At 37.8% G+C, this 13,366-nt stretch overlaps 1 protein-coding gene across 2 annotated transcripts in view; it reads right to left on the bottom strand.

Moving 5' to 3' along the window:
- The window catches only part of LOC139938743 (uncharacterized), a 44,882-nt gene extending 31,845 nt beyond the window's left edge, over window positions 1–13,037 (bottom strand). For both annotated transcript variants that reach the window (XM_071934361.1, XM_071934362.1), the window contains exons 1-9: window positions 12,683–13,037; window positions 9,441–9,557; window positions 5,367–5,495; window positions 4,347–4,472; window positions 3,408–3,524; window positions 2,732–2,854; window positions 1,828–1,968; window positions 1,190–1,312; window positions 279–392 (exon numbers count right to left, since the gene is read on the bottom strand). In XM_071934361.1, the coding sequence (XP_071790462.1) occupies window positions 279–392; window positions 1,190–1,312; window positions 1,828–1,968; window positions 2,732–2,854; window positions 3,408–3,524; window positions 4,347–4,472; window positions 5,367–5,495; window positions 9,441–9,557; window positions 12,683–12,863 (1,171 nt within the window). In that variant the 5' untranslated portion in view covers window positions 12,864–13,037. The remainder of the gene's footprint in view (window positions 1–278; window positions 393–1,189; window positions 1,313–1,827; window positions 1,969–2,731; window positions 2,855–3,407; window positions 3,525–4,346; window positions 4,473–5,366; window positions 5,496–9,440; window positions 9,558–12,682) is intronic.
- Window positions 13,038–13,366: the final 329 nt, after the last annotated feature.

Raw genomic sequence — 13,366 nt, 5'->3', positions numbered from 1 at the left:
TGATTTCACAAAACTTTACGCAACTGCGTTAAGTCCACTTGCCAAACAGATATGGCCAAACTTGCGCAAGTCGACTTACGCAGCTGCGTTAAGTTTTGCAAAACCCACTGCTGGTCTTTATCTTTATTGATGACTCTCCCCCAGTATGAATCGTGAAAATGTTAAATGAATAACTGTTTTGGGTGTGAATAAATACACCCCCAGGAAGTGATACAAATATTTTTGAGAGCGCCCTCATGCGGTAAAAAATATATTGATAATGAAAATTTCAAACACACCTGTTTCACAGTCCTCTCCCTGCCATCCATGATCACAGATACAAAAACCAGTTCCAAATATTTCTTGACAGTGGCCATTGTTACAGTCCATTGTGGCACAAGCACTGGTGTCAGCTACATAGAAAACAAATAAATAAACACCATTATTACTGATATACCCAACATGTGGGAAAGATTTCTTCATGGAAATTCATCTAATGTAACTAGAATCAACAGTCATTGCTTATATAACAGATGTACTTTTATTTTTCAGCTAGCTAATACAGTGCACCCTAAGTATAAAATAAATGGCATGTGCAGAGAAGTCTGGAAAGCAATGATCTTGCACTTGCAAAAGACACAGTTTTTCTTTTTTTATAATTCAAAGTTTTGACGAGGAGGGTTGTCTTGTATGTAAGGCATATTTGAAACCTCCAAGCGAGGTACTTATTTTTCACGAAACACAATTCCCAATTGTTTTACAACGAACCAGAAGTTTATATCAAAAAAATCCAAGAGAAGATATTGTATTCTTGTAGATTAAATTGTGCTAATTTTTCGTAAAGGATTTCATTTTATAAAGCACTATATGATCATGCCTTTTGTTGGAATGGCACTATAGGCACTGTTTTGTTTTTATTTGGTTGTTTTATTTACACGTAGATGATCTTCTCATCAAAGGAACTCAGCAAACTCCCAAAGGAGATATAAACACCAAGCTGGCAACACCCAATCTCTCTCATACTACATTGGTTTGACATCTATCATTATGAATTACATAAATCAAGAAGCTGTGATCCAGCAACTAAAAAATCAAAACTTATTCTAGTCGTTCTGAAATCAGCAGTAAAAGCTTAGTGTGATTGCAAGGCCTGCAACCAAGGTGACAAATTATTTACTTTAAAAATTGATGACCAAACTCTGAGACTCACCGTCAGGTTGTGAACAATCCAGACCAGTCCATCCTGGAACACAATCGCAGGTGGTTACTCCATAGTATAATTGACGGCATATCCCACCATTTAAACAGGTGTATATACCACAGGGAGTAGAGGCTGTGGAAAAAAAAAACACTCACATCCATCAACACTTTTGATAAAATCTTGACAAACCTGTTACACTGTCCCTGGTCAATCAGCCAGAAAGAAATAATAATAATAATGATGTACATTTATTGGGCGCTCATATCAATAATAAATGCTCAAGAAAGTCATCATAATAAAATATAAAAAAACTTTAATAACAAAATAAAACCTATTCCCCAATGTGTTTTTAGCTTTCTCTTTCATTCTGATATGCTGAAATTATGCTGGAGCATGACCTCAATGATGATGGTATGGGAACTCCAGAGAAAAGGGGAAGCTCAAAGGCTTTATATCCCCCCATGACCTGATGACCTGTTAGTTCTTATAACTCTAACAGTTTCATATGACGACCGGCCGACTCTTCCAGGAACAAAATGTTTGATATGATCATGACATGATATATATTCTGGTGCTAGACCACACAACCACTACGATAAACACAAATCCAGAGTAAACCAACAAATCTGAATGTATGAATATCTTACAAATACTGCAGCTGGGTCCAGTCCATCCGTAAGTGCATTGACAAAACACGTTGGAATCACCCCCATCACCTGCGAGTATTACACACGTAGCACCATTTTGACATGGATCCCTAGAACCGCATGATTGCCCATTGGGTTGATCTGCCATAACAAAAAGCATAAATAAATGTATAAATCAAATAATAAAGCACAAGGAAACTGACTGGGTAAATAATTTTGGGATAAGCTATCACATTTTGATTAGAGCAGGATCTCAACTAACAACCTCTGGATTAAAATGCAGGGCTTTACAAACTAAGCCCTTGTGTTGTAGTATCTTTGTTCAGGGGTGCCGGTCAAGTCACCGACAATAAAATAACCGTAAGAATACAGGAACAATAAACCTTAATTATGGTAAAGTGACTTATATCTAACATTTGTTCATTACAAGTTCTTAAAACACAACAGGGTCCAATGTCGAGCTGCTTGAGCACAACAAATCCCATGGCACAATAAAAGTTATTCTTAAACCAGAATATTGTGTCGTAGCCAGCCAAAATGCCATGTCACTTTTATGTTACTGTTCCCTGCCTACATTATTGTTATGCATTTAGGTACGCTATTCATGGTAAAACCATATCACAGCGTTTACAAAGAGCAATATACTAAACATAATACAAACAAACAACAATAGAAAAAAAAATCAATTAGGAAAGAGGTATGTTTTGAGAATCTTCTTAAACACATTCACTGTTTCAGCAGATTTAATATAGGAGGGAAGTTCATTCCACTCTTTAGCTGCTGAAACAGTGAATGTTCGATCTCCCGCCTTACTGTGAGTCATGGGAAAAGTAAGGCGAAATGGATCTGCATTAGAGCGAAGATTTGTACGCAAAGGTCGATACAACTACATGTATATACTTACAAGTCTCGCAGCTGTCACCCACATAATCTCCTAGGCAAATGCAGTACACAGTTTCTAAGTTGGTGTAGCACGATCCCCCGTTCTGACAGGGGTTGTAGTAACTGCATATGTCATCAGGAGTAGCTAAAAGATCAACAAAAAAAGCAGGCACTGACTTCAAAGCAGCGGTCAACGCAAACTAATGATCTTTAACATGTTTAAAGGCAATTTGGACACTATTGGTAATAATTACTCAAAATAACTGTTAAAGCATCAAAACCTACTTGGTAACAAGCAATGAAGAGCTGTTGATAGTATCAAACTTGTGAGAAACTGCTCCCGCTAGTAATGTAGTTTTTTTATAAAGAGGTTGTTTCTCACCGTCTCAGATATATTTAAAAAGGCTTCAGGTCTGAAGCCTTTTTTTAGGCATCTGATCTGAAAGCACACAAAATTGTGCCAACATTTTTTTTTATATTATTCTCTTGCAACTTCATTAACCAATTGCTTACAAATTTAACACAGATTTGTTAAATTATGCATAAGTTGGGATACACCAGAAGACTTCAATGTAGACAAGGTACTCATCCTAACTCGAGATAAGACTACTCTTAACTCTTTGTGAAATCCACCCCAGTGTCTTTACAAGCAAGAGTTAAACAAAATCCCATGAAAAGTTAGTGTGAGATTTACTTACTTGCTTCGCAGTTTGTTCCCCAGTACCCTGTGGGGCAAAGGCAGACTGGGTCACCATGGTCAGCATCACATACACCACCATTTAGACAGACGATGTTGTTACACGGGTGGGCATTCTCTAACGAAGGGCAGAAACACTATTGTTAAATTCTGGTAATCAGCACCAGGCCTGGGGGACCAGTGAAATTTACTTTTTGACAAGTCGTGCCACAAAAAGTTGCCACTTTGACACTAGTCGCAACTAAGATGCTTTGCAGCCTTAAGTGTGTAACTTGCCACAGGCGCAATACTCATGCTGGAAGTATTGAAGGATTGTGTCACTGATTCTTCAATCCTTCCAGCATGAATATCTGCAGATATCTATCAGACATCTGATTGTGTTTTGAAGGTAAATTATGGATTTGTGCATGAATAGCCCAATAATTGGTGAACCAAACAGGTAGTCGCGACTATTTATGTTGTAACTGTGTCGGCACGATTAACCAAGTAGTTGAGTGGTCCAACTCGACTAACTAATGACACTAGTCGCCCAGGCTTAAACAACACTATGTAGCCAAACGCAGCAACAAGTAAATCATTACAAATGTGGTATCATTTTAAAGAAGAACACTTCAGCTTTGCATTGATAATTTAACATTATACAAAGAGAGTAATAAATATAAACATATTATATACGTACTTGATTACAAAAAGTTTCCTAACTTTGTGTGAGCAGCTTATATTATTGTGAATGAAACTAGTAGTAAACAGGCCTGGAAAAACTAATAGCACCAACATCAATTGCTGTGGTGCCCTTTGCAAATTTCAAATACAAATTCCAATTTTCTTTATAAAAATGTCCCAAGTCCCCAGACATGCCAAAGGAAAATTGAAGTGCCCCTTCATAGGCCTACATTAATAACTGTAATTATGTACAAAATTAAGTTTAAGTTTTCCATACCACAGAAGGTTCCATGAAATCGTTCAGTGCAAAGGCAGTAAATTCCTTCAATTGTAGTGTCATCATGGTAACAGGTTCCTCCGTTTGAGCAAGAAATACGGGCACAATATGACTGTGTGGTTGCCGCTGTGAAAAAAAAAATCAACCCAAATGTTGTTAATGGTGACTTCACTAAGACATGAGGCCTCTATAGCAACTCAAAATTTACAATACTTTTTCTAAACGTTACACTATCGGTAGTTATTTGTTTGTTTGGTTATTTTAACAGGACTGATTATAAGAAGTTTGACTACAAAAGATCTGCAACGAGGTACACGTACAACATACAAATACATAGAACCATACATATGAGTAGCATTGAGTATGGTTTCCTTCTGTTTGTTGAACCCCTACGGCTGGTTCTGTAGAATGGTGGCATCCCTTTATTTTGTGGAAGAGCCAACCCAGTTGGGTTGGACATGCTGGAGAATGAGTGCGTCAACTGGGAATGAACTGCGTAGCACATAGTTTAACTTAAGGCTGTAAGCATGCTGTTCCTAAGACTCTAGAAATTGGGCCCTCCCTGATGATAAAGGCCTTGTGTTTAAATAAAACGTAGCCAGGCGGTATTAAAGCCTTACAACAAGTTTAAACATACTCAAATTCACATGACCATTGTGATGCTAGAAAGGTGTCAAGTTTGTGAGTGTCACATAAAAAAGTACAACCGTTCACGGTTTTGTGTTATTACGGTTTGTCACAATTAAAATGCTTTTAAAAAGCTTTTAACTGAACAAGAACTAAACAAATATCATGTCATAATCACTTTCATACCCAACAGAAATGAAAGATAAGTTGTTATTTTATCAGTCAACATTTAACATAATAGTTTTTTAATTTAAAGACTAGAAAAGATGAGGGGGATATTTGTATTCAAAACAACTGTTGGACATGCCAGTCAAAACAACTCTGGCAAGTGGCATCAGTCCTGCGATCCAGTGTACAATTTGAGCCATGTTGCATGGCTATAATGGTGCTTACCTGTTTCGCATGATGAACCAGTAAAACCCTCTCTGCAACCACAACGCCATGATGGGGGATTAGTGTACTCAATCAGAGAGCAGTGGCCATCATTAAGACATGGGTTACTGGTACAGACATCGTAGTATTCTGCAATGGAAAATAGACATTAGGAATAATTGGGCACAAAATATGATGTCTGATTGTGGTTCTCTTAAGTAAATTATGTTGTCGTGAATATAAGTACCGAAACTGTATGAGCATTGAGCATGCAACACAAATGGTTCACAAGCTGGAAGTCGCGACCATTTCTTTATATTCATGACAGCATGATGAACCGAGTTGTGTGACGACTATTTTGCCTTTGGTAGTGGAGGCACGATTAATAGCGTAGTTGAAAAAAATAAAACAGTTTTCGCAACTCAATAAGCAATCAATACTACGACAATATACTACTTGGTTTTGGAGCAATGCATGCAGTAAAATGAAATACAATCTGTCTTGTAAACACTAGCCCCATAATGTTCCGATCCAACCGGCACCATTGATATCAATTTCTTTTGCTTATTTATCTAGCCCCACTTGTGTGGCCAAGGCTAGCTGACTTAGCCACACGTCCATACCATTTCCTCACCCGAAGCGCAAACAATTACGAATGTTCCCATAAATAGTCGGGTTCCTGCAATTGTTGCAATTGAAGTACCATAGGGCTGATGTCTACAACTTCAGTGATAATAGCATTATTATAGATCTGTAAGTTTCATGATGGAGATCTTTGCAGACAAAAAAGCAACAGAAATTGATATCAATAAAAATAGTGATGGGGCCAAAAGTACGGCAGAGTGGATTGGACCCATTTATGGGGCTATGTAAACAGTTATGGCACAGGCCCGCGAAAGCGGGGGGTGCTAGGTGGGTGCTGCAGCACCCCTACCAAAAAACGGGGGTGCAAGCTAAAGCACCCCTAATTTTCTAATGTAATGGCTGGGAATAATGGCTCGGAATGCACGACAGGGGCTAGAGTATCTAGGACCAAAAACCTTCTGGGGCCCGCTTATTGGCTTCGTCTATTCTCTGGAAAATCCACCATACACCCATTGGAAAAAATGTGCTCTGGCGGGCCTGTTATGGCACTCTCTCTGTAACCATAAGAAATTTTTTAATAATGCAGACACCACCTGCCACACCTATCAGGACAGATCAGAGCCCCATGACTTTTTACTGTAATTTGCTGAATATTTTTAATGACTAATAAATTAATGTGATCATCAGACTGTCAAACTCTTGTTTTATTATATTTTTATTATATAATGCTATACACAAAAACATTTACTGTGGCATTTAATGTATATTTTAAACAAACCTGGAGTGTGGTGTGGAAGTCACAATTGCTAACATTAAAAAGTCAGAGAATGCACTTCGCATTTCCTTACCAACCACAACAATTAAACGGTTAAACCATAGAGTAAGGACAAAAAGAAATTTTGTCCTTACTCTATGGTTAAACTTATTCACGGTATAATAAAGAGAACCGAATTGCCTCGAAAATAATGTAAACCTTACCGATAATAACCTTCCGAGAATAGGGAACATCCGGTCACAATCCGCTATGAGAAACATTGGAACTTTTAAAGAAAAAGAACTTTTTTTGCATGTCCTGTGTTCTTATATCCGGCATTGTGGTGGAGAGTGAAGCAGACAACATCGACAGAAAATGAAAGTGTGCCAATTTTTTGCAGTTAGGCTGGTGCCCTGCCAAAGCCGTGTACAAACAAAAGGAGGCGTCTGTGAACCAGTTTAGTGACGTAACAGCCTGTAAGTGGTCACATGGGTTGTGTTTCCGACTGCCGCAGGCTCCCCGTGGTCAACTACCTCCATATGGTATAGGCAAACAACAAGTTAAATTGAACGTTTCTTAATCATGTCAGAAGAGCTTTGTTCTAAACTTATCTTAAGACTATTGTTTTTTTTTACACGGAGCCAGTCAGCCATAAATCAACAAGAGCACATCGCCACCCAGCGTTGCTGCTGTCAGTCCCTCATCACGGTCGAAAGACTGCAGTATTATTTTCACCACCACTAGAGGGCGCTAGAGCACTTTGACGGTCACGGCCACACCCATGACCCAATTTAATTCATGGCTCGCTTGTATTTTTAGCCGTCAAATTCTACGCTGAGACGATCAAGTTTGATCGCTATTAGCTAAACCGTTTAAGGCATCTCATTCACCAGTTAGCGCTTGCACAAAGTGTATTATGCGACAAATGAATGTAAGTTGCCAAAGTACGGGGGGGGGGGGGGGTGGGGGGCACATAAAACCCGCTTGGTGAATGAAGGGGGATTTTAACCAGCGAGCAGACCGATGTTGTGGCAATCTGGGGTTTACTGGACCCCCCGTAAATTTTACTGTTAGTTTTATTGTTTAAAGCCATTGGACCCTTTCGGTACAGAAAAAAAAAAGCTCACATATTTACAAATAACTTACAGGGTTTACAGAAGGTAGTAGTGAAAGACTTCCCTTGAAATATTAATCCATGAAATGCTTTACTTTTTGACAAAACAGTAAAACAATATCAATTCTCGATAGCGAGAATTACGGATTTATTTTTTAACACATGTCATGACACGGCGAAACGCGCGGATACACGGGTGGGTTTTCCCGTTATTTTCTCCAGACTCCGATGACCGATTGAGCCTAAATTTTCACAGGTTTGTTATTTGATATAGAAGTTGTGGTACACAAAGTGTGGGCCTTGGACAATAGTGTTTACCGAAAGGGTCCAATGGCTTTAAAGTAGTATGCCTTATTTTTTATTTTATTTTTAACGAGCGTTTTTATTCAACCTTAACACATTGTAACCAGGATATCATTATAGGGAAGGTTTTTTTCCTTTGGTTGTCTTGAAACTAAAGGCATTACTTTCGGTTAGAAGCCTACAACGTGCAGCTTGTGATAGTTTTAGCGAATTATTCTAAAAAAAAATGTTTACTTCCGAAAATGTTAATCTGAGAAGCGTTATTTCAGATTGTGTAGTGCTTAAAGATCGGGATATTCTCTTTGCAAGGACATATTCGCTCCAAATTTCTGGCAACAATGTCAAAAACGCGATGGCCAATTGAAATAATGTTAGTTTGATTATACACATGAACAATTGTATAGCCTTAAACGAATCGAACGGTTTAAAGGCAGTGGACACTGTTGGTAATTGTCGAAGACTAGCCTTCACAGTTGGTGAATCTCAACATATGCATATAATAACAAACCTTTGAAAATTTGAGCTCAATCGGTCATCGAACTTGCGAGATAATAATGAAAGAAAAAAACACCCTTGTCACACGAAGTTGTGTGCGTAATTAGATGGTTGATTTCAAGACCTCAAGTTCTAATTCCGAGGTCTCGAAATCAAATTCGTGGATAATTACTTCTTTCTCGAAAACTATGGCACTTTAGAGGGAGCTGTTTTCACCATGTTTCATACCACCAACCTCTCCCCATTACTTGTCACCAAGAAAGGTTTAATGCTAATAATTATTTTGAGTAATTACCAATAGTGTCCACTGCCTTTAAGAACAGTTTCATACCAAAACCTTTCGAGTCGAATGAGCCAAGGTGAGGCCTTTGCGGCTTTTGGTTGGGGCGCTTTAAGGGAAGATGTGCGATTGCTCTCGCAGGACAGGTGTAATTTAGGACACTTTAAATTAGAGGCGCTTTACACATACAAAAACCACACAAATCTCAAAAACCCTTACAACCTTTACTGAAATAAATTTTTTCACAGGCTTGTTGTATTTTCAATTTGTTTCATTTTCACATGTTTGTTGTAACTGCAATTTGTTTCATTTTTACAGGGTTGTTGTAATAATAGTATACATAAACCATTTCAAAAAAAAGAAACCGAGTAGGCCTACTGTGCTACGAAACTATAATTATTCAGATATTTACGCAAACTTTTACAATTATTGTGGAAAAAAATAAGGCTGTGTAGCTACTGTGTCAGAATTAATTGTTGCTTTTCCTTTACGGATTCTAAGGGACCATTCAAAATAGTCAATGTAAAATAACTTGTACAGTGATTTACAAAAGATAATACTCACGGCAGTTTTGGCCAGCGTAGTAGCTCGGGCAGAAACACACTGGAGTCCCGTGTACGTTGTGGCAAGTTCCACCGTTCTGACAGTAACCAAAGACACACGGGTCTGGTGGAATGGGCTCTAAAATCAGATATTAGGGAGAGAAAACAAAATTAGTCACTTCGCCTTCAAATGACAGTTTAAACTACCACCCTTACGGTCGATTCACGGACTCCAAGATTCAGGGTAGCACTACAGGCATTGGACTCTATTTGTAATAAATCAAAGAAGATGAAGCTTGAAAACGTCGGTGATAACGGGCAATGATATAAACAGCTGCAGCTGCCTCTATTAAAGTAGGCAAACCAAAAGTGTAAAATTACACTTTGGACGGCATAATTTGTTCAGTAAATATTGTTTCTGAGACACAGGTAATTTCTCACTCAAAATATCAAAAGAATTCAGGCCTGAAGTGTTTTAGGCATCTGAAAGTACACACAGTTTGTGCCTCAACAATTGTGTCTTTTATTCTCTCTTGCAACTACGATGAGTAATTGAGCCAAATTTAACAGATTTGTTATTTTATGGATACGTTTTAGTTGTGTGTTTTTCGCTATTATTTATTATTGAAATTAAATGATATACAACTTGAAGCCTATTTATATAGCTCATGTGCTTTTTCGTATGCAAAGAAAAACATACATAGAGTTAACAAACCTCTGAAAATTTTGGCTCTTTTGGTCATCGAATTCGCAAGAAAATTGAATTCCAAAGAAAATTTAAAAAAGCAATATTGCACAAGTTCAATAAATTATATTATTATAAGTTTGTGCGCTTACAGATGCCAAAAGGGGAGTTCAGGCCTGAAGTTTTTTTTTTTTTTTTTAATTTTAGTGAGAAATTACCCCCTTCTAGAAAACAACGTTACGAGGGAGCCGTTTCTCACTACAACAGCTCTGCATTGCTCGTTTCCTAGAAAGTTTTAAGTAACAACATTTCTTTTGAGTCATTACCAGTTGTGTCCATATACCTTCAAAGGGTCTATGTACTTTTTGTATGGCCAAAAACACAATGTCCACAGATTTACATTAAACTTACATAGTTTGAAGATAATGATAGTAGAAAGCTTCCCTGAAAATATTACCTGCTGAGGTGCAGTAGTTTTTGAGAAATGAGTAAAACAATGTCATGGAATAATGATTTTCGTCTCAGTGATCATGAGACGAACATTATTTTAGCGTGCCAAAAGGTATTTTTATGACATTTCTTTACTCATTTCTCAAAAACTACACAGCACCTAAGCATCTTATATTTTAAGGTACGCTTTTTACCCTCATTAACTTCAAACGGTGTAAATTTAATGTAAATCTACGGACAATGTGTTTTGTGTTACAAAAAAGTACCCACATCCTTTAATAAAACCACGGCCTTTGTAAAAACAGTGTGGTATTTGAATTGCGAGCTATGCATAATAGAGTGACCTTATCACCCCAATTAGTGATATTAGTACAGCCTGGCGCAAATGATGCACGTTGCCATGGCTGCGCCGCCATTGGCAGCAAAATCATTTTGTGTTTACTAGGAAAGCATTGGAAAACCCGTTGTCTGTGTTAATTTTTGTAATCAACTTGAGTGTCTTTCTCAACAATTTACACAATTTTTTGTCTTGACATGAGAGCATACAAAAATTATATACATTACACTTATAGATGTATTTGAAAGTAAACATAGGATGAGTACGTACTTGTACTGAAAAACTACCAAAACAACCTTGCCGCTGGTGACACATTTTTAAACTCAACCGTGTAGTTTTCGCGCCTTTTACACTTCTCCTATAGACACTACCTGTTGCATGAGCCATTTTCAGGATTCAGTGTTTGTTTAATTGTTATTTTTTCACGACATGGACATTTTGTACATTGTAAAGAAAGACACCTAACTCAAATCTTTACCAAATTATTAGATTACGATTTTTCAACTTCTTCGTATACATTAACGCGCTGCCACAGACACGGCAATAGGTTTCGTGGGGTTTTGTTAAACAGCCAATAAAGGATGATCTCAAAATAATATATACATTTTTCTAACAGCTGCAGTCCATCCAGGAAACATAAAAAATATAACGAGTCTCTTACCTCACGTTAAACATGGTAACAATGTTTTTTCTCCAGAACGCTCCAAGCAAAATTTCTAAAAAACGTGGGGTCAAACAAGCCCGCGCGACAAAGGAATTGTGACGTCAGTGGCGGCTATTTGGTGTGGAAATGCCAAAGCTGGAGAACTGTGTTCAAAACCAAAAGGGGAAAATCGTCACTGGCGTCCAGGTGATTATAATAGATAAGCCGTTTTTGACTCTCGGCTGAAAAAGCCGCGCGGCCGGGTGCATTTTTGACTCGAGTTATTTATTACTAAATGCAAATTTTGAGAGTAAAATGGTTAGTAACCGGTATCTGCGATGTCTATTTGGCCATAAAAAGGTAATAGTTGACATTTTGATATCATCCTTTATTGGCTCTTTAATAAAAGGCTTAAAGGTACTGTACAGTGGACACCTTCGGTAAATCATTGTCAAGAAGACCAGTATTCTCATTTTGTGTATCCAAAAATGTATAAAATAACATTCCTCTGAACAATTTGGCTTGTTTGGTCATCGCAGTTGCAAGAGAATAATGAATAAAAAAATAAACAAATAAACATACAAAAATGTTGCACAAATTTGTGTGCTTTCAGATCAGATGCATAAAAATGGCTTCAGCACTGAAGTCTTTGAATATTAAATTTTGAGTGAGAAATTCCCTCTTTCTCAAAAACTACGTTGCTTCAGAGGGAGTCCTTTCTCACAGTGTTTTATACTACAAAAGCTCCCTATTTCTCGCCATCAAGCATTTTTCTTTATGATAACATTTATTTTGAGTAATTACTAATAGTGTCCATTGACTCTTTAATCGAGAAATGTTGCGCAGCAGAGATTTTGTCGAGTGTTGCTTTGCGTTTGGTGTGGCTGTGTGTGTGTTGAGATGGGTAAGGCTGCATTTTGCGAATAATTTTGTTCATTTGTAAAACTGTTATTTCCATCTCAGAATTTGTGAAAGCTACACTCTAAAAAAACACTGGCACGGTATAAACACAAAATGTTGTTGTAACCACTTGTTAACCACGTTGATTAACATGCTTACTATTTTGACACCTGTCTGTCTGAGGTTATAATGTAAAAAGCGTGTGTACAAAATATATGCTTTCAACACTGTTGTACAGCGTACACTTACCCACTTGCGGCGCATAGGTTGTGCTGTCATCATCCCATGGCCATGTGCAGTTTACTGCGTGTAACTGAAGGCAAAGCAACGCTCCGAGCACCCACCCCACCGGGCTGCGAAAGACTTTCGCTGACACAACCATTCTGGCACTAGTTTTACTATCAGTAAACCATGCAGTGCTTCTGAACATTTAAACTAAAAACATAAGCCTGTTACTGCTGTGGTATGAGCAATTTGACCAGAATCCACGATAAGTTTGAAGTGGCGAGTTGTCTGAGTGACTACCAAACCGAGAGTGTTTATGATCTCTCTCTCACTAGTTGATCATGTTCTGCGAGCCGTGCCGTACCAGGAGTTGACACACACCATTGTACTCATTTTCTCCTGGCCCTGGTGCAGATCGAAACACACAAAATGAAATTGAACAGAAAAATATTGAGCTCAAGGCTCACTGAACCCTTTTCTGGATTTTCCCTCTACGTCCTGTTTCTGCCGAAAAACTCAATGTGTATAGAAAACGGAACAAAACCCTTTTCTGCGTTGGTATTTGTACAACTTGGGGCCCCAAAGGGTTTAATGGTTACGTTGGCATAGCAAAACTGTTAAGTCATTTTAAAGTAATTTTTGTTGGCTATCATACTCTTGCATTATTTTAATAACTGTTTTTTATTACTTGTATATATCCAAAGTATA

Source organism: Asterias amurensis, chromosome 6 (genome assembly GCF_032118995.1).
Source record: "Asterias amurensis chromosome 6, ASM3211899v1".
Lineage (NCBI taxonomy): Eukaryota > Metazoa > Echinodermata > Asteroidea > Forcipulatida > Asteriidae > Asterias > Asterias amurensis.
The sequence above is the reverse complement of the archived record's forward strand: the minus strand, read 5'-3'. Positions and strand labels throughout refer to the sequence as shown.